We start from the raw sequence: 21,797 nt of genomic DNA on the forward strand, positions 1-21,797 counted from the left end.
TGATAATACTAAGCCAGAGGCTGAATGAGAGTAGGGTGCAGACACACATGGGGACAGGAGCAGGTGGGGTAGCTGAGTAGAGTGCAGGGATACATGGGAATGAGGCAACTGTGCCTGACAATGGGAAAGGTTAAGGAGACAACCAGGGTCTGCATTGGGGAGGCTCACCAACTCCATCACAGCACCTTCCCTCTCAGCCCCAGAATAATTCACTATGTTAATATTTCACCGTTGTTTATTTTAGCAGAAACATGCAGACAACATTCTGTGCAACACTGGAAATTCAGGCAGCACATGGGGAGGAGGGGTAACTAGCTGCTGTGAAAGGTTATGGAATGAACTTTCAATATCCTCAAATCAAATTAAATGCTACCTAGCTGCCTGTAACAGAGGAAAAGGGGAAATATACTCCTTTCTGCTTACCAAAAGCTACCTCCTGGACTATTGCTCAAGAGTAGCGTATGCGATCGCTCAACTCTCTTGTTACAGGGTTGAAACATTCTAGCAATGGACTTCCAATGACAAAAGAGTCAGAATTGTGAAGAAACAAGCTATTTGTGACAATTATCTGTCTATAGAACAGGCTACAGGTTGTACCTCCCTTAACTGGGACTCCATGGTCCAGCAACATCCGTAATCTGGCATAGGCCACAGATGTTCCTGGACCACAAAACCTAGGAACAGGGAGGTCTGGCGGCTCAGCCAGGAGCCTAGTGTCAGAGGAGGGGCTGTGTGGACAGGCAGCACAGCAGGGAGCTTTGGCCCCAGCGGAGGCCAGTACGGCAGGGAGCTCTGGCCTCTGCTGGGGCCAGAGCTCCCTGGCTCAAGCCCTAACCCTGGCTCCAGAACCAGGTGGCTGTGGAGCTCTGCCCCAGCTGCAGCGCTCCAGCTGTGGTGCTCCAGCCCTAGCAGCAACAGGGCTGGTGGCATCTAGAGAGCCCTGAGGAGCTAGTGCAGCAGCAAGGGCAGGCTGTACCCTTAGTCCAGCGGCAGCATGGGCCATGAGAGGTTGTAAAAATCTGTTTAATTACTTACCCGGTGAAACATGATGTTTAACTGGTTAACTGATTAAGGCTGGAGTGCCCTTGACCGTAGCAAGCCCTGCAGGGTTGGCGCAGCCTCCTGCCTGCAGCAGCCATGAGCTGTTCCAGCCTCAACCAGTTAATCAGAATCGTAAGCATCTTCTGTTAAGGGTGATGCTTACTGGGAAACCTTTTGCATCCCTAATGTAAACATACCCCAAAACACCACTAGTGCAGGGGCGAGCGCCAAAAACAAAACTAGACAGCAATTCTTATAATAAAACATTAAGTTCCTAATGTGGATAAGAAAGTGAAGGTACCTTCACTTTTAAGTCTAGTGAAACCAAATACTTCCCAAGCCCGATTTCCCAAAACAATGTATTTGGTCATTTCCACAGTAGAGCATTTCACAAAGAAAGAAGTTAGATAAGTCAATGACTATTTTTCCTAACTCATACCCCTTCCTACTACAAAATCTTTAGTGCACACGAGTGGAATCTATGCCTGCTAGTTAATCCACAACACTGATGGGTTTTAGAATTCAAACTACTCTAGTGCATGCTGCTGTGCTATGTAGACAATAGGGATGTAAGCGACTAGTTGAGTAGTCGACTACCTGATAAGCATATGCTTATAGGGTAGTTGAGTCACTACTTGACTAGTCGCTCCCCTCGGAGCAGGAGCCAGTTTAAAAGCCGGTGTCATTCCCCCCCCCCCCCCCCCCCCGCAATATTGTCTCTATGTGAGGCAGAGGCGCAGCAGGGAACTCAGCTGTCCCAGCTCATGCCTAGTCCCAGAAGCTGCCTTCTGCTTTTGAAAGGTAGCAAGAACAGTCCCCACTTATCCTGGTTTCCCTGCTGTGCCTCTGCCTTCCCTGTCAGGCTTCCGCCCTGCGCCTCTGCCTTTGAAATGTAGCAAGAGCCCTAAGCAGCTCTATTTACATTTCAAAGGCAGAGGCACAGTGGGAATAGTGAGCCCCTCTCCCCCCACTTATCAAGTAGTTGATGGAAATTCCATCAACTACTAGATTAGCTGATTAATTGAAATTTAACTCTAGTAGACAATCTATTAGAACCTACAGAAACAACCAGAAAACAGCTATAAAGTTGAAGTAGACAATGTCACTTATAGCTACACAGCCTCTCTCTGACTTACGAACCGGTTACGGACCAAGCAATTGGTCTTAACTCAGTTTGTTCATAAGTCGGACCCCAATGAGTTACACGTGACCACGCTGTTCGTAAGCATGGATCGTGTTCGTAACTCGGAGTCCGCCATTTACGACAGTTTTGGTCGTAACTGCGAATGGTCGTAAGTCGACCATTTGCAACTCGGGGACCGGCTGTATATAAAGCAACATACTTTATACTTTCTCCAATGACCATAAAATGCCTTACTAACCAATTGCATAATACTTTAGGACAGATTAATATCACACCAATTTTATTTGAAAAGGTAAGTTGAGGTAGAAAGAAATTAAAACCATTTACTCAAGATTACAGCAAGCTGCAAAATTCAGATGATATTCCAGGAGCATATTTCAAATCCACTATTATGATCACTAGAAAAATAGTGGTTCGCATAACAGATCAGAACAATGGTCCATTTAGTTCAATAATCTACGGCTATCAGCAACTAGTACCAGGTATTTCAAATAAAGGCCTTCTATTTTTATTCTGTATAATGCAACTCTGGATTTTTCTCAATAACCACATACAATATTTATCTTTTTTTTTTAAAACTTGTTATGTTTGAGCCTCAGTGATATCTTGTGGCAATGAGTTCCACAGATTATATAAAAACAATCCTTTTTATTAGTTTTAAATGTGCTGCCTTTCAGAGTTTTTTTTTTTAAAATATCACCTAATGCTTTACACATGAAATAGCAACCCATATACCTTTTTCTTCATTCTGTATGTCAGTGTGGACTCTGATATCATCGTGTCTTTGACGGGACACCACAGCTGAATTTGAGGGTTGTAATCCATAGGAGGCAGAACTGCCCCGGTCTCTGGATGCAGAGTATTTTAAATTGTCTTGTTCAGCTGATGCACTGTCAGGTCTACAAAAAGAAAATTATTTTCATCTGTAAGAGTATACTAATAGATGGGTTCACATTTATGAATACAAGTCGCATTTAAAAACAATTCAATAGTGAATGAGGTTATACTGTATACTCTAGCTACTTTTAGAAGAAGCAAGCACCTTAAAGTTATGCCTTGAATCAGAACTGAGTAACCTCAGTAACAGAACACAAAGGTAATGTGTTCTATTGTGTCAATACCTTGCTGCGGGACATATCTGGTCAAGTACTCAGAATTGGCTGGACTGTATGATTGAATGGAACGTTAAAGCTCAATTTGGCTTTTAGCAAGAAAAAAAGGATGGACAAAGAGAAAAATCAGGTAGAGCATATGCTCTTAACTGTAAAGAAACTTAAAAACTGCTCCAAAATAATTCCTCTCTGTAAGTAGTATTGTTTGTGATGAGCTGCTTATTACCCAGATGAGATTTAAAGGAAAAGTGACCGTGGGAGAATTAAAGCTGCAAAGTAAGAGTTCTCATCCATTTTAAGGGTCAGGAAGTTACAAATGACGTCAGACAATTCCTTTGCAATATGACATTTAAAAAAAAACAAATCATAATAAAACTATCACACTGATGTGTTTCAAAATAATTATGCAATATGAATTGTACTGAATAGTTTCAGTCAACAATAAAACTCTCTCAAGTATAGTGCAGAAGTATAGCAAGCAGCAAATTTAATATTAGAAACCATTTAGAGTACATAAGGTACCTATATAGCAAGAAACTGGGAAAGATTATAAAGGTGCACTACTGTCATTAAGTTTGTTGGGTATACAGGCAGTCCCCGGGTTACGTACAACATAGGGACTGTAGGTTTGTTCTTAAGTTGAATCTGTATGTAAGTCGGAACTGGCGTCAGCCGCTGCTGAAACTGATCAGTTTCAACCGCGGCTGAATCTGGACGCCAGTTCTGACTTACATACGGATTCAACTTAAGAAACCCAGGCATCCCCAAGTCAGCTGCTGCTGAAACTGATCAGCAGCTGATTCCAGGAAGCCTGGGGCAGAATTCAAACTACTGGTCAGTTTCAGCAGCGGCTGACTTGGGGACGCCTGGGGCAGAGCAGCTGGGGTGCTGCTGGGTTGCTCCAGTAGCGTGGCTCCTCGGCGCTACTGGAGCAACCCAGCAGCCACCAGCTGCTCTACCCCAGGGGTAGGCAAGAAAAGCCTGGTCTGCTGGGGGGGGGGGGACACTAGCTCCCCCCCCCCCTCTTCAGGAGACCAGGGAGACGGGGGTGGCGGCCCAAGTCCTCCACGGCTTTGCTCCGTCTCCCTGGTCTGCTGACCTGGGAGACGCGGAGCAAAGCCGCAGAGCACGCGGGCAGTGGGACAAAGGCTGCGGGCAGTGGGACTGTCCCACTGCGGGCGTGCTCCAAGGCTTTGCTCCCCGTCTCCCTGCAGACCAGGGAGACGGGGAGCAAAGCCGGACAGCTCAAGCGCGCCCGCACTGTCCCACTGCTGGCGTGCTCCGAGGCTTTGCTCCCCATCTCCCTGGTCTGCTGGTCAGACCAGGGAGACGGGGAGCAAAGCCTTGGAGCATGCCCGCAGCAGGACAGCCCGGGCGCGCTTGAGCTGTCCGGCTTTGCTCCCCGTCTCCCTGGTCTGCAGGGAGACGGGGAGCAAAGCCTTGGAGCACGCCCGCAGTGGGACAGCCCAGGCGCACCTGGGCTGTCCCGCTGCCGGCTTCCCCCGAGGCTTTGCAAAGTCCCAGCCCCTCCGCGGGGGAAAGCCTTGGGGGAAGCTGGCGGCGGGACAGCCCAGGCACGCCTGGGCTGCCCGGATGCCCGAGCCCCTCCGTGGCTTTGCTCCGCGTCTTCCTGGTCTGCAGGAAAAGCCCCGTTCATAACTGCGGATCTGACGTAAGTCGGATCCGCGTAACTCGGGGACTGCCTGTATGTTAAATATATTTGTTGGCCATGTTAAATAAATTTATAATGAAAGAGACGGGAGGGAGTGAAAAACTGAAACCTCGATGATCATTTTCTCCCCATAAATATCAAGTTAATCTGATTTTGAATGCTGTAACTTTAGTTAATATTCTAAAGTTATTGGATTTTGCATAACCAAGTCCAGTACCTTAAGTTAAATAAAATCAGACTCCTTTAGATGAATCCTTATAAAAAGGATTAGAGATTTGAGGTTAAACCCAATAAAATGATATCCAAAAAAATGATTTTTATAGAACACTCTGAATGATACCTGAATTTACTTTGCTGAAATTTATTCACAGAGGCTGTCCAGCAAACCCTAAAGATCTCCCATACTTATTGTGAGCTTTATTTATAGTTAATAAAAATCAATTAAAAAATGACAGTCTAATTCTGCTATTCTTAAATATAAACTTTGAAAAAAATCAGAAGAGAAAAAACTATAAACCCTCAATAGTTTTCCAATAAAAAAACAAAACAAAAAAGTCCATTGTGGTAAAAGCCAAGAGGCAAATTCAGAAATAGTAGAATCAAATTTACTTTGCAGCAAACCAAGAAGTATTATGTGGCTTATTTCTTCAGTCATTTCTTAAAGACCTGATGGGCTCAAAGATCAGCTTCCAGATCTACAAAATAGAGTAACTATCCTGAGAGCTAGTGCTTGTCAAGTAATTTACAGGTGAAAAGCCACTAAGTATATTATTGGGGATTTTTTTTTCTTTTTTAAAAAAAGAGAACAAACTTTTCTGAATTTCCATCATCTACCTCAGATTACAATTTTGTCCCCAGTTTGCAGAATTAAATAGAGAAGTATCCCAATCAATACACTAAAGACAAATGTTTACTACTTCATGACAAAAACCTCTGTGAATACAGAAAGTGTTCCTATCATACAAAGTTCCCTGAGGTACTGCACCCCAAAAAATTCAATTATTTTGTTAAGCAATTGATGCCACTTTTTTTTTTTTTTTTTTTTAGGAATAAGCTACAGTATTCCCTTAGGGCTATGATTTAGGTCAACAGTCAAACCTGGAGTAAAGGACTTTGCTCCTCAGAGCTAAGTGGAGGCAGTGCAGTAGATGTCCACACATCTCAACTACAGTTATTCACTACTATACCATATGGTACAGTATTAAATAGCAGATGAAGCTTATTGTGCATCTCCTCTTACCCCCCCATTCCAAGCAATTTTGTGCCACATATAGCCATAACATACTCCAGCTCCACTTGGATCAATGGTGGCAATCTGCAGCACATGAGCCACATACAGGCCATTGGGGTAATCTGATTGTGAGCTGTAAGACTTGTATTACTGCCTTTCTAAACTCATGACCAGGGCTTGACAAACAGCGGTGAAAGCCACTCGCCAGTCCCGTACTGCGCATGTGCAAGAGCTGCATTGTGCATGTGTGCGCCACCGGTAAATGGGGCACGCAGCTGAAATCTACTTGCCATGGGCGAGTAGATTCTATAGTTTGTCGAGCCATGCTCATGACTATATTTTGAGATTGTTATTTTTCTTGTGCATAAGGTAATATACCTGAACCTCCATTCTTCGGATGACCCTGATCCAGGAACACATGTGGTTTGGCAGAGGGAAGAAGTAACTCGGTGCACTGCTGCTCCTCCTCCCCTCAAGTTGGGAGAACAGCAGCACAGTGAAGCCCTTCTCAAAAGGCTCTCTTCTGCAGCTACCAGACTCGACGCGGGTGGTGCCTAGCATCTTTGCATGCTGCTCCCCTCTGTCCCTTTAAGACTGCAGAGTGGCAGCCAGGAGTTGTGCTCAGACGCAGCCTGAGCTGGAAGTGAGCACTTTAAGCGCCCTTCTGTAACAGCTAGTCAAGTAGTCAATGGAAATTCCATCAACTACTCAACTAGTAAATTAATCAATACTTAACATCCCTAGGGGGCCTTCCACTTTGAAATGCACGAGAGCTCCTGCTGGGGCTCTTGTACATTTCAAAGGCATAATGCGGAAGTGCCTATCAACTAGTCAAATAGTCGATGGAAATTCCCTCGACTACTTGACTAGCAAATTAATCGCTTGTTAACATTCTTAGTGTACTTATATTTTGACTAGTTTGTGTCAGGCAGGTAAGTTTGAGTAATGAACACAACTCTGTTAACGCCTTATCAAAGTCTTGTGGAAGGCCAATTTTACAATCACTCTCGTATTTTGACATGACTGCATAAGAGAACACACACACACACTGTGTGCTAACCAAACCATTATGCAATGATGTCAGTACCTAGGCTCAGTCACAAATACAAGATGAGAATAAAAATTGTTCAGTTGGAATGAAAAGAAAGAAACCAAATGAAGGTGGATAACCATAACTACCCAATAATGTGCTAGCTGCACTTCCACAAGGCAGTGTGAATTAAATACTTTCAAGTTTTTGTTTCTATATGATAAACTTATGACTAAGAATAGACAAAGAATACAGAAGATTATGGCTAGAGACACTATCTGGTAACAGAAGAGAAAGGAAATCACCAAAGTTGTCTACTGAACAATTTTCTTGCCCATACTGTGCTTGTTTCAGTGCTGCACTTTTACATTGTGAAACTCACACTCACAAAACACCATTCTGAACTCTTTCCTCACCTATTAAAAAGGGAACAGTCCAGTTTAGTAAACACTCAAATAGTCACTGAATGGTTGCAAAAGTTACTGTACTCACATAAGTAAGGAGACAGGCAGAAATTTCTTTGGAAAAGGAGTTTATTAATTTCCAATCAAAAGTAGGGATGTCAATGTGTATTCATGTAAATGGTTAACCGATAAACCTGGGCTTATTGGCTAACCAGCATGGTTACACATGTGTGCACACACTCCCTGCTGCCAATGTATCAGAAGCAGCTGGGGGTTGGAAGAGTGGGGGGCCGATACATGCCAGGAGTCTGCTTTCAAGTCACCTCCCCATGTGTCAACTGCCCCTCCCCCCGACTGCTGCCTTTGTATCAGAGCCCTCAGTGGGGGGGAGGGATGGGGGGAAGCCGGTACACATGGGGAGCCACCTGCCCCCTCTGCTGCTGCCTCTCTGTCAGAGGCAGCAGCAAGGGAAGACGGGAACCAGGACTTTCAGGGAGCTGTCTTAAAATCTCCTGCCCCCCCCCCCCCGCCAAGTAAATGACTAAATGCTAATAATTTCAGTGGTTACACATTTACACAAGGGATGTTAAATATCAGTTAATTGAATAGTCAAGTGATAGAAATGTAGCCTTGTTAGTCTGGTGTAGCTGAAACAAAATACAGGACTATGTAGCACTTTAAAGACTAACAATATGGTTTATTAGATGATGAGCTTTCGTGGGCCAGACCCACTTCCTCAGATCAAATAGTAGAAGAAAATAGTCACAACCATATATACCAAAGGATACAATTAAAAAAAAATGAACACATATGAAAAGGACAAATTAAATTTCAGAACAGAAGGGGAATGTGGGGGGGGGGGGGTGAGTAAATGTCTGTGAGCTAATGGTATTAGAGGTGATAATTGGGTAAGATAGCCTCCCCAATTATCACCTCTAATACCATTAGCTCACAGACATTTACCTCCCCCCCCCGCCCCCCCCTTCTGTTCTGAAATTTGATTTGTCCTTTTCATATGTGTTCATTTTTTTAATTGTATCCTTTGGTATATATGGTTGTGACTATTTTCTTCTACTATTTGATCTGAGGAAGTGGGTCTGGCCCACGAAAGCTCATCATCTAATAAACTATCTTGTTAGTCTTTAAAGTGCTAGATAGTCCTGTATTTTGAATAGTCAAGTAATCTCATGAATTCTTATCAGTTAATTGACTATCCTAGTGTCCCCAGGAGCGGGGTCAGTGGCCAGTGCACTCCAGCCTCAGTCCTGAGGAGCCCCCTGCCACCTCTGTATCAGAGGCAGCAGCATGGGATGCCAGGCGACAGCTAGTCCGCAAGGGGAGCCAGTTTAAAAACCAACTCCCCTCACGGATCAGCTGCCTACCACCCTGTATTGCTGCCTCTGATATAGTGGCAGCAGCGTGGGATGGCAGCAGTCCCTATCTAGTGGTGGGTCTGAGCTCCCAGGCGCAGTGTGAGCCAGAACTGAGCTGGGCTGCCTGCCCAGCTCCTAAAACACTTTAAATGCAGAGCTGCATCAGGGATAGGTCCTGGACCAGTTGCAAGACAGAACTAAGCCTGGCTGCTGGCCAGCCTGCTAAAAAAATTTACCAGTGGGTAGGGGGGATGCACATAACCTATAGAATTAACATAAAAGCTATTGCTTAATCGACTACACTATTACACCCTTAATTTACACAAATATATGTATTTTAACATCCCTTGTCATAAGGAGTCATTATGTTCTAAATCCACAAATTCATGATTGAGCTTATGCCATAATAAATTTGTCAGTCTTTAAGGTGACACCAGACTCCTTGTTATTTTTGCTGAAACAAACTAACACAACTACCTCTGAAACCATTATGAATGAGGGACAACATCAACCTGTGAAGGACCAGAGGGTCAGTGACCTTACAAAAGAGATTTGTTTCTTTCCTCCTAGATGATTATATTGATAAAATAACCTGTTACAATAGCTGGGTGGAGCTAAAACTTGCACATTTTTAGGACAGCTAGAAGACGGGCTTCCTTGCCTATATAAAAGAAATTTGCCGGCATAGCCACTAGGGATTTTAATGGGCAGGGCTTGACAAACAGCGGCAAAAGCCGCTCGCCAGCCCCACACTGTGCATGCGCAAGAGCCGTATTGCACATGTGCGCGCCGCCGGTAATCAGGGCGTGCGGCTAAAATCTACTCACCACAGGTGAGTAGATTCTGTAGTTTGTCAAGCCCTGTTAATGGGTAATCATGCAATGATTAACTGGTACCCAGGGAGCAACCTGCTGCGGGTGAAGGGCTACTCCAGACCTATCACCCATCCCTCGTTAAATGGTTAAACACAGCATTAGCGCTGCATTTAACCAACTGAACGGGTTGGGAGGCAACAAGGAGACGGCATGGCTCCACGGAGCTGACACGCATTGAGAGCTAACAGAGCCATCTCCCCATGCATATCAGCTCTTGCCAAGTGGCCTGCCCCCCCCCCCCCCCCCAGCTGCTGCCTCCTTCAGAAGTAGCAGCCCAGTGGGTGGGGAGGGCAGGGCAGGCGGGAGCCGACAAATGCGGGAAGCTGGCTTTTTTAAGCTAGCTGCCTATGAGTAGCAGCTCCCATGGAGCTGGCTCCCCACACCCCACCCCCACTGCTGCCTCTGATAGGAAGGCAACAGCACAGGTGGCGGGATGGAAAGGGGGCCAGACAAGAGCAAGATAAAGCAGTATCTAGACCATCCCTGATAGGTGTTTGTCCAACCTGCACTTAAAAATCTCCAATGATATTCCACACCCTTCCTAGGTAATTTATTCCAGTGCTCCAGAACCCTGACCATTGGGAACTTTTTCCTACTGTCCAACCTTAACCTCCCTTGTGCAATTTTTGCACATTGCTTTTTGTCTTATCAGAGGAGAATAATTTTCTTTCCATCCTCCTTGTAACAGCTTTCAGATATCTAAAATGTTAGATCCCTTCTCAGTCTTCTCTTTTCCAAACTAAAAATCCAAATTCTTCAGTCTTCCCTCATAGGTCATGTTTTCTAGACCTTTAATCATTTTATTGCTCTTCTCTGGACCTTCTCCAATTTGTCCACATCTTACCTGAAAAGTGGTACCCAGAACTGGACACAGCATTCCAGCTGAGGCCTAATAAGCACAGAGTAGAGCAGAAGAATGTGATGGACAATTCTCTCCAGGCTTCATTCCCCTCCACATTTTGATTCTTTGGCAAGATTCATCCTGTCAATTTGCAGCCTTGGCTCAGCCACAACATCTACTTCCTTCTGCACCTGCTCTTATATAGCTGAGGATCACAGGTTAACTTCCTTCACTACAAATGCATTCTCTCCTTCTTCACTTCTGCCACCTTCCCAAGCAATTCTACTTCTCCAACTTAACTGAATGTTCTGTTCACTGTTCTGTGTAAGCGGTGCACTTGGGCAGCCACCAAAAAGAGATTCAAATGCCGGCTAGCTGATTAGCAGATTTTTCACAGTTGTCAGCATGTGTTTCTACAGGTGATGCAGATCCACATATGCCTCAGTGCACATAAAATTTATCCTGCACATGGATGGAAAAAATTAGAGGGAACACTGGTCACGTCCTCCAGCCCAGCCATCTTTTTAACATCTTACACACACTGCTCAAACCCTCCTCTCTTCCCATCTCCCTTTCCCTCTCTGCACAGGATGTTGCAGAATTCGAAGAAAAACTTAACATAGCCAAAATGACTTTTCCCTCTCCCCTAGACTTCCTTCTTTTCCCAATCTGCTCCTATAGATCTCTGTTTCTCTCCTGTTGGAAATACAGAAGTTAGTCTGCTCTTCTTCTCTAAGCCTCAGTAAACCAATCCCATGCCATCTCCTGATCTCCTCACATGCACTCTTGTTCCCTTATTTCCTCTTCTCAACCTGTCACCCTCCTCTCACTCGTCCCCTCACAATAAAAACATACTCTAGTCCACTGGGGGTACTCAGACATCTTCCAGAGGGTACACCAACTCGTTTAGACATTTGCCTAGTTTTACAACAGACTGCACTGAAAGCACTAGCAAAGTCAGTACTAAGGATGTAAAGGGTTAACAAGTTACCCAGTAAGCATTGCCTTACTGTCATACTTACCGGGGGTAACTGGTGCCCAGCCCAGCTAGAGCAGCCCTCTATCCACAATACAGTGCGTTTGTGGGTTAAACATATAGTTTAATCAGTTAATATTAATAATAATGGGATTCTACATGCCCTGTCAGTACAAACTAAAATTTCATATAATGACTGATTAATACTTGTCTATGTACAATACAGTGAAATGCAAGCACAACATATATATTCCAATTGATTTTATTTTATTTTATAACAAAAAATGAAAGTAAGTAATTTGTCAATCATTAGCATGCTGTGTCACTTCTGTATTTTAGGTCTGATTTTATAAGCAAATAATTTTTAAGTGAGCTGAAACTGGGGGGTATGCAAGACAAGTCATACTCCTAAAAGGGATACAGTAGTCTGGATTGGTTGAGAGCTACTTCTTTAGTTTTTCTTTAAAAAAACAAAACAAAACAAAAAACAACAAAAAACCTTTCACCCCATTAGCCTCTCCAACTGTCACCCCTTCTACCACCTATCTGTAAGTTCATTGAATATGCTGTTTACAACTGTTTTCTTTTCTCCAATTCCATCCTGGACCCTCTCCAATCTGGCTTCAGTCCTTTGCACTCCAGTGAAATAATTCTCGCCAAAATCTCCAACAACCTCTTCCTAATCAAAGTTTAGAACCAGTACTTCATCTTTATCCTTCTTGTCCTGTAAGCCACCTTCTACATGGTCAACCAAGCTTTTCTTGAAACCCTTGTCTCTTATGCTTCTGCCCTCTCGTAATGTTCCTCCTATCTCTAACTGGTAATTCAGCAGGTCTCTTGGTAAATCCTCTGCATCATCTGTACAATTTTCTGTGGGAGTTCCATAGGATTCTGTACTCAGCCCCTTCTCTTCTCTTTTTCTACACCAGCGGTCTCCAACCTTTTTATGCTCAAGATCACTTTTCATTGTCAGAACAAGCCAAGATCTACCGCCCCATCCTTCTCCCAAGACCACACCCCTTCCTTGAAGCCTGGCCCTCTCTGGTCTCCTCCTCTCCATCACTTACTATCCCCAGCCCTTATACACACTCAAGAGTACGGCTACACTGCCACTTTTTTTTTTATTCTTCTGTAAGAAGAGGTTTTTCCAGTATTTGGCCTGTGTACACTGAGCCAAATGTCAGAAAAACCCCTTCTTTCGGAAGCCCTCTTATTCCTCGTGGAACAAGAAATACAAGGGTTACCGAAAGAGCATGTTTGCTCTTCTGCTAAAAAAAGCTGAAGAACAAACACATCCCTGGATACGGAAGAATTTTTCCGGGATACCTCTGGAATCCTGGAAAAACTCCTGCAGTCTAGCCGTACCGTCACTGGGTTGAGACAGGATGTGTGAGCTCTGGGGTGGGAATGAGGGATTTGGGTGTGGGAAGGAGTGAGAGGTGCAAGCTCTGCGAGGGAATTTGGATGCAGGAAGAGGTGGAGAAGGGGACGCTGGCTCAGGGAGAGGGCTCCAGGCTGGGGAGTGTTGGGGTCAGGTGGAAGGTTGGGGTATTGAGCAAGCCACAGGCTTGTGGATATGAGGATGCAGGAGTTTGGGTTCGGAGATGTGAGGGGCTCGGGGCAGGGAGGTTAGGAGTATGATGGGTTCAGAACATAGATTTGTGGTGTGTGGATGGTGTAGGAGTGTTGTGGCAGAAGACTGAGGATGTGGGGGTGCAGGAGTTTGGGGATGTGAGAGGCTCAAAACAGGGGGTTCCAATGTATGATGGGCTCAGATCTAGGGTCTGGGGAGAGGGGGGGCAGGAGTATTATGATGCTGCAGCCAGATGGGGGCTTGGCCCCAATTGGGGGTTTGTTGGACAACCTTCATTTTTAAATAAAATATGTCAAACAAAAAGTTTCAGCGTTGTTTTTATTTATGAGAAGGGCAGGGAACCTGTTTTGAGTCAGGGGTCTCTGACCCACAGAAAAGTCAGTTGGGGCCACACAAGTGAGATGCAAAAAACCAACTGCTCCAAACCCCCCAAAGCCTCACTAATGTGGCCCCAACTGTGCTGGTGGGAGCAGGGGACATGGTACTGGGGAAGGGTGCTAGTGGGTACTGGGGCAGGGTGCCAGTGGGAGCAGGGTGCCAGTGGGGGTAGATTTCCAGTGGGGGCAGGGTGCTAGTGGGTGCTGAGGCAGGGACAGGGTTCTGTGGCAGGGGACAGGGTGCCAGTGGGGACAGGGGACAAGGTGCTGGGATGGAGGCAGAGTACCAGTGGGAACAGGGGACAGGGTGTTGGTTGGGGCAGGGAGTCCTCAGCATGCACCTCCCCCCGCAAAGGAGGGAAGCTCCGGTGAGTACCTCCTCTGGGGACTCCCCCCTGTCGAGGAGGGAAGCCCCAGCATGCGCCTCCTCCCAGGACTCCTCCCCGCCCCCCCCCCACCCCGCAGAGGAAGGAAGCTCCAGCGCGCACCTCCCCCCGGAACTCCTACCCCCTCCCCCCGCGGAGCAAGTTCCCAGCACACAACAGACCAGGAGATGGGGAGCAGCCAGTGCACTTCCAGAAACCCTGGAAGTGGCATGCAACTGCTGGACTTCCGTCCACCCCGCAGGAAGCCAGCACTACCTCCATTGTCACTGGAGGTAGGTAGTGGGGCTTCTTGGGGGTAGGAGGAAATGGGGGGTCCCCGAAAGCCTCGCGATCGACCCGTCAAGCCCTTCCAATCGATGGGTTGGTGACCATAGTTTTACACCTTATCTCTAGGAAATGCAACAAGAAAATAAGAACGTTAGAACAGCCATACTGAGTTAGACCAAAGGTCCATCTAGCCCAGCGTCTGACAGCAACCAATACCAGATGCCCCCAAAGGGAATGGACAGAAAAGGTAATCATCAAGTGAGCCCTCCTGTATCACTCATTCCCAGCTTATGACAAACAGGGGCTAAGGACACCATTCCTCCCCACCCTGGCTAGTAGCCACTGATGAACCTATCCCTCCATGAATTTAATCTAGTTCTCCTCTGGCAAGGAGTTCCATAAGTTGAATGTGTATTGCGTAAAGAAGTACTTCCTTTTGTTTGTTTTAAATCTGCTACCTATTAACCTGCTACAATCCAAAGAGACAAATTAAACAACCATCTACATTTTCTTGTCAGATATGTCTCCTTCTGTCCAAACAAAAATCGCAGGCACACTCCAACATCTCCTTGTGGCTGACTGTCACTCAAGTTGCATAAAGTTACAGCAGAGCTGTTAATCTTTTCCATCAAACCCTCCTCACTACCTCCTTTCTCAAGCACAATGAATGACACCACCTTCCTTCCTGTCACTCAGGACAGTAACCTGCATGTCATTATCTTGGATCTCTCTCTAGGTCCTCACATCAAGTCTATGTATAAGTCTTGCTAATTCTTTCTATACGATATCCAGGATACAGCTTTGTCTATTCACTCACATAGCTAAAACTCTTACATTGGCTTGTATCAGCATAGCTACATCTCTCAGGAGTATGCCCTTTTCCACTACCACTACAGCACTTCAGTGTAGACACTACTTACCTCAAAGAGAGGGATTCTCTCATCAAGGAAAATAATCTACCTCCCCAGGAAGTAGTAGCTAGGTCAATGAAGAATTTTTCCACTGATCTAGTGCTGTTTACACTGGGGGAGGGGGCGTTTAGGTCAGCTTAACTACAGCACACAAGGGTGTGAATTTTCTGATCCAGAATTTTCTAATACAACCCAGGCCTAATGCATAGACCATAAGCACTTTGAGTGCAGGGGTCATATTTTTGTTCTGTATTTGTACAGCACCTACCACAAGACAATCCTAATTCATGACAAGGGCTTTTAGGTGCTATGTTAATACAAATAATTAATAATAATTCAGAACACTAACTTACATTGCATGAGAATCATAAATTCCATTTTCAAGAATTAAATTCCAGGATTGAACTTGTATCTATCAGAGCAGTTTTGGAACTTATACCAGTCAGAGCTTTTGTTTCTTACTTCTCCATATACATCCTCAGCTACTGTATTGTCTTTTTCTGTTCATAAAGAGAAGTCCAATTATTCCAGAAATAACTGCTGATTAGAGGAGCAGGCTATTTAAAATCCACCTATCCTTTCTTATCCTGGCCTAAAAAGGTAAAAGTTAAAACCACAGCTCTAGTTCTTGCCATTATGCTGCATCAGTAGACATTAGTTTGCTTAATGCTACTGTGTTGCACAAAACCTGCTTTCTTGTCAGTGTGAAGTAGTATTGAGTGTTGCACAGTTTATTCAGCCCAATGCTAAAGATTAACAGCAGACAACCTAACAGGAGCTAGGGATGTTAAATTGATATTAATTGGCTAATCAAATAGTCAATGCAATTTGATTAGTCGATAAAGGCATCTCTGCCTTTGAAGTATAGCAACAGCTCCAGTACTGTTGTTACACTTCAAAGGCGAATGTGCCACATGAAGCACCTGGCCAGGAGGGGACTCAAGCAGTCTCCCACTGGCATTTCAAGCTCCCCATGGCATTTCAAGGTGTCAGCACCACATGGAGCCTGGGGTCAGCGGGAGAATCCCCAGCTGATCCCCGACTCCATGCAGCGCTGCCACTTTGAAATGCCGCATGTAGGCTGGGACCAGCTGGGAACTCACCAACTGGCCCTGGGCTGCACACAGCATTTCAAAGCAGCACACCCCGGGCTCCACGCAGCGCTGCCATTTTGAAGCATGCCCTCCTCTCCCCCACTCCTTGCTGCCGCTTTCTGATAGAAGCAGAAAGGAGGGGGAGAGGAACGACTAGTGTGTCAACTATCCAATAAACATTTGCTTATTGGATAGTCGACTAGTGGTTCACATTCCTTAGCAGGAGCTACACAGTGATATGAATTTGTATTTTGTTTCCTATTTCCAAAAGCCAAAGAATGTGGAACCTTGAAAGGGAAACTAAGGCGGCAGAGGTACGAAAGTTCAGAAAGGTAGCAATTGAGGGTCTAAAATTGGATAATCTCCTGGATTAAAGTTCTGCCACATCCACTCATATCTTGTCAGTATTAGGGATGTAAAAAAGGTTTTTAAAAAAGGAACAGTATAACTGGTAAAAATCCTAGCTTACAGTATATCATATAGCAGGGCTACTCAACACGGCCCACGGTGCAGTTTGGATTTACACAGGGCTCAATATGCAATCCACAGGTGGGATCCTTTGAACATGGGAAACACTTCACAATGGCGAGTCAATATAATGGTCTTCTGTTGACATGCGTTTTAGTAGTTAAAATTCCTGGACTGTCATTGCTCATTAAAAGTGCTGTCATATGGGTGGAAATAGAGTAAATATTGCATTTTATTAATAACAGCAGAACGGACTTAAATTGGGCCTGCATGTTGTGTACTCTTGTCTTAATTTTTGTATTCATGCCTGTCAGTGCGAAAAGCTATTTGCATATATATTTGCAGGCATATGCAACCACACTTAAGTTGCGGCCCTCAGCATGTTCTGACAGTATCGCTGTGACCCCCTCCTCAGGGCTTCCAAAGTTGAGTAGCCCTGTCATATAGTTTATTCCTGTCCAATATACAGTGTTACAAAAACTGCATGTGGACCAGTCCTCTCACATCTAAAAAGTATTGTTGCTTTCACATGGGAACAAAATTCAAACTCTGCTTCACCAACTACACTTTATTAGAGATAGATCTGAGCTGCAAAATTCAGAATCAGATTTTTCTAACCTCAAATTTCAGGAGGTTTTGATTCTGATGATTTAGTTCACATTTCATCTCATCACTTCTAAAGAGAATTAAACTTCAAAACACAATGTACTAATTAAAGGGATACAGTCAACTTCAAAAATTATATTTCCATTTGAAAATGTTATGCACACAATCATCCATGAAAAATTAGTGAAAAAAGTATCGGAGGGGTAGCCATGTTAGTCTATTAACTTTAAAAACAAGTAGTCCTGTAGCACTTCAGAGACTAACCGAAAAAAGTCTGGAACACTTAAAAACAACAAATAGTCTTGCAGCACCTCAGAAACTAACCAAAAAAATGTAGATAATATCATGAGCTTTCGTGGGCAATCATCCTCCTTCCCCCCCCAAAAAAATCTGTATGTATTTATCAGAAGTGGGTTTTGCCCACGAAAGCTCAGGAAAAAAGTTCTATTTTCTTTTTTCTTGCACTGGAAATTTGACAATTTTTGCAGTTTTGGTGCCTGCGTACAACCTTCTTCTGGATCTGCATGAAGCTATTTACCACTAAGCAGCAGTAACAGCTCTAGACTTGAACAGGCAGAAAGCAGCAGACAGGCAGATACACAGAAAAATTGGAAAATGAGGGGAAAAGAAAAGAAAAGAAAAAAGAAAAAAGAAAAGAAAGAGGTCTGAGCACATTTTGTGGTGTTGTTATAATTGCTACAAAAATATTCTATACATAAAACAAGGAAGCAAAAAATTCACAGCTACTTTTAAAACTAAAAAAAATTAGAATATAATTTTAAAAAATTCTGCTAGAATTTCCTTAAATATTTGACAATATACCTTTGCAAAGATTTTGTTGTTGTTGAAGACTCAACAAATGTTTATTCATATGGTCAAAGTAACCTTTATAACAGGCTAACATTTTTAGATTTCAAGTACAAGTTAAAATTCACAAATGTCATTATGAATATTTTTATACTCTTTGGTGTGCTTGGTTGATAGAGGTAGCTAACTAAGGTATAAATCTAATTGCTGTAGGTTCAGGTTGCTCCCAAAGACAGCTACAGATCTCACTTTTCCTTTACAAATTCTTCAGTTTCATGTTCCTTTAGATGTGGAGGACCAAGCCCCATTCATATTAGGAAACTCACTGGTCAGTGACAATGGTTCATCACCTCTCAGTTACGTTTTCTGTAATACTGCTGAATACAGTTTTGTTCTTACTGTGCCAGCAGTTAAATGATTTTCACCTCCTCCAGTTCAAGGGTTTTCTGCAGTAAGTAAACTTCCTAGCATAGAAAGGGCTTCGGCATCTGTAAAGCCATTTTCTATGCTGAAAATAAGATGGGCCTTGTGGCAAATTAATGTTTCTTATCAGGAAGCCATTATCACAGCTGTCACAATATCAGCAGGGATACAAACTAAGCATCTAATCCTCTCATATAAAGGTGGAACTCTGGGTCAAGAGCTTAAAAGTATTTGACTTTCAATATGGAGTCCAGGAATCTGAACCCTACTCTACAATAAAGTAAGGGACCAGACAGGAAGAAACAGGATGTCACAATAGGACATCACAACGATGGTTTGCAAATTTCTAACTTTTAAACTTGCAATGTTTAGTATACCTCATCAACTAGAGACAGCAGAATTTAGTGAGGTGTGACCATGTGATCATTTAAATGCTGCATGCTTTTTGGGTACAGTACTTAACATCACTAACATGTGGTGCACGGAATATTCTGAGAGAAACAAATTCTAAGTTTTGGTACATATATGAAACTAAGATTACACTCATACAATAGGAGGATCCACATCCACTCAATCTCCCCATTCCAATGACAATCCCATCAGTTTCATAAGCTACGTGATACTAACAGCAATCTTTTAGAGACTATAGTTCCTTTCTCTGCCAACTTATGTTTTAGTGACATTCAAAGCCAAAAAAAAAATTAAACACAGAAACAATAATGAAGTTAAGATATTTTATGTCAAATTACATTAAAACTTTATAGTAGACTAAAGTGGTTTAGCAGCTACATGAGTGACAAGACATGCTGGAAATAAATCAGATGCAAAATACACTTTCAGTACTTAAATAAGACATAACTACTGATACTCCATTGGTCAGAAAAATTGCTATATATGTAAATGAAATGTAATAACTGCAACACGTCACATACAAAGCTTACTTACAACTTTAAACTATTTCTCCTAATCACATTGTATATATATATATACACATACACATACACACACACAAACACACACCTATGTTGTGTGTGCTTTTAGCCCTTGAAAGACTTCCAATATGTTTGCAGCCTCCATTCTTCAATGAATTTTCAATTAAATACGAGAACAAAAATGCACTTACTGAAGGTTCCCATAAATTCTGTTTCAATATAAGCAATTCAAAACATCTATTGACCACTCAAGAGTCTCCTACTTTAAAGAAAGTCACTGAGCAACAAAGTTGCTACTTATAATACTGTGAGAGAGCCAGCAAAAGATGAACGAACTAAAATGTCAGAAAATCATCTTAAAAGTATAAAAAACTAGGAAAAAACCCTGAAAGGGGAGGGAGAACCTGGACTAAATCAACATAAAGCCAATCAAACTAAGTTCCTACAAAGTTATGAGATTGTGTGATACAGAAGCATTTTGTCTCTAGCCACTAACACTAATTGCTTATATAGCAGGAAATACCCTCCACTATCCACACATCCTACCCCAACTCTTTCCAGGTCATAACAGAGTCTATGGGAAGGTGATAGAGGGAGGCGACGTGATCTCCTTTATACCAGGTATCCTGGGTTTCATCTCCCACCTGAATAGGCTACATCAGAATCAGGAGCTGGGTCACTCTGTCCCGCCCCCATATCTGCCTCTAGGCCCCAAATGTAAGGGGGTCACGCCACAAACACACACACCCCATATCTCCTACTAGATCTCAAAAGTCAGGAGCTGGCTCACTCCCCCCCCCCATCTCTTTCTAGGCCCCCCCCCAAGAGTCAGGGGCTGGGTTACTCCACCCCTTCCCCACATCTCCCTGCAGGCCCCCAAAAGTCGGGGAGTAGGTCACTCCTGCCCACCCCACATTCCCCGGTAGGCCCCCAAGAGTCGAGGGGTGGGTCACTCCCGCCGCAGCTCCCTCTAGGCCCCAGCACTCAGGAAGCTGGGCCTGCCTACGCAGAAAGCCGGGGTTTTCTCCTCTCCCCCGCTCTCCCCCTCCGATCCCCGCGGGCCCCAGCACAGCGGGAGCAGGCCGGACTCCCCCACACGCTCTCCTCCGCCCCCGGGGGCCGCCTAGGCCGCGCCTCCCCCTGCCCGAGCCCAGCCCACCTGGGTTGCCAGTCATTCCAGCTCCGCGGGTGATAGTGCTGCCTGGTGCCGATGCCGCTCAGCCGAGACCCCGGGGCTCTGCGGCTCATTACCTTGCCCGAGAGGGCATGGCCGGCCGGGCAGCAGGGCAAGGGCGGCGACGGCTCCTCACTCGCGCTGCTCAGGCGGCTGCTGTCTCACACTGAAGGAGGAGACGACAGCGGCGGCAGCTCCGCCTGCTGCTGCTGCCTGGCCGAACGGCATGCCGGGATCGCGGGCCATGGGGCCGCCCCGCTCGCCCGCCCTCCGCAGGGCACCATGGGACAGCAGCGAGCTAGTGGGGTCAGCCCGCCGGGTCGCGTGGAACCCCCCCACCCCCACCACACTGGGCCGGGCTCCCCGCACGCCGCGATCCTCGCTAGCCCCTCCCCCACGCCGAGAGGGAACCCCCCTAGGGCAGCCTCCTCGGCGCGGGGCGCTGCCCAGAGGAGCCTCTGGCCCTGGAGGAGGGGCGCCCCACGGAGTAACTCAGGAGGAGTCTTCATACCCCCCATCCTTTGGTGTGTTGGGGGGGGGAGTCAGGGAGCCGCCTGGTCCCTACCCACACTGAGGGGGGGTTAATACTTGGGAGGGGTCACCCTGTGCTGAGGGATGGGCTTGTGGTCCTCTCCTAGTCATACTGAGAGGGCTGCTCCTCAGAAAGTAGTTCCCTAGCTTATTTCCACATACTTGGAGGGTTTTCCTTCCTACCCAACCCGAGCCAATCCATGCTGAGCTGCTTCTCCCAAATGTAGGCCAAAAGTTCACAGACTGGTGCTACAGAGTAATAGGGGGGTGGTCAGCAGGGAGCAGGCAACCCACTCTCTGCTGGTTTCTCCGTTTTTACTTCCAGCTGCTACAAAGGCATTTTAAAAGAGCTAAAAAATACATGACACTTGGTAGTGGTAGTGGTTGCCACAAGGATGAGACTGAAAATGGGAGGGGAGACAAATCTGCAAGAAAATTTTGGCCTGTTATAACACGGTCCACACTTGAAAGAATGTGAGAACCTGTACCATGGGATACTTTTTCAAGGAAGACATTAAGGCTGCATCT

General features: G+C 45.0%; 1 protein-coding gene across 2 annotated transcripts in view; it reads right to left on the reverse strand.

Moving 5' to 3' along the window:
- SMG1 (SMG1 nonsense mediated mRNA decay associated PI3K related kinase) overlaps window positions 1-21,020 on the reverse strand; it is a 145,136-nt gene extending 124,116 nt beyond the window's left edge. The window contains exons 1-2 of one of the 2 annotated variants that reach the window (XM_075899384.2): window positions 20,816-21,020; window positions 2,921-3,084 (exon numbers count right to left, since the gene is read on the reverse strand). In XM_075899384.2, the coding sequence (XP_075755499.1) occupies window positions 2,921-3,084; window positions 20,816-20,832 (181 nt within the window). In that variant the 5' untranslated portion in view covers window positions 20,833-21,020. Of the gene's footprint in view, window positions 1-2,920; window positions 3,085-20,723 lie in introns of both variants that reach the window. The other variant, XM_075899383.2, reaches the window with a different exon arrangement.
- Between the last annotated feature and the right edge of the window lie 777 nt (window positions 21,021-21,797).

Source organism: Pelodiscus sinensis, chromosome 15 (assembly GCF_052426305.1).
Source record: "Pelodiscus sinensis isolate ZL-2025 chromosome 15, ASM5242630v1, whole genome shotgun sequence".
NCBI lineage: Eukaryota > Metazoa > Chordata > Testudines > Trionychidae > Pelodiscus > Pelodiscus sinensis.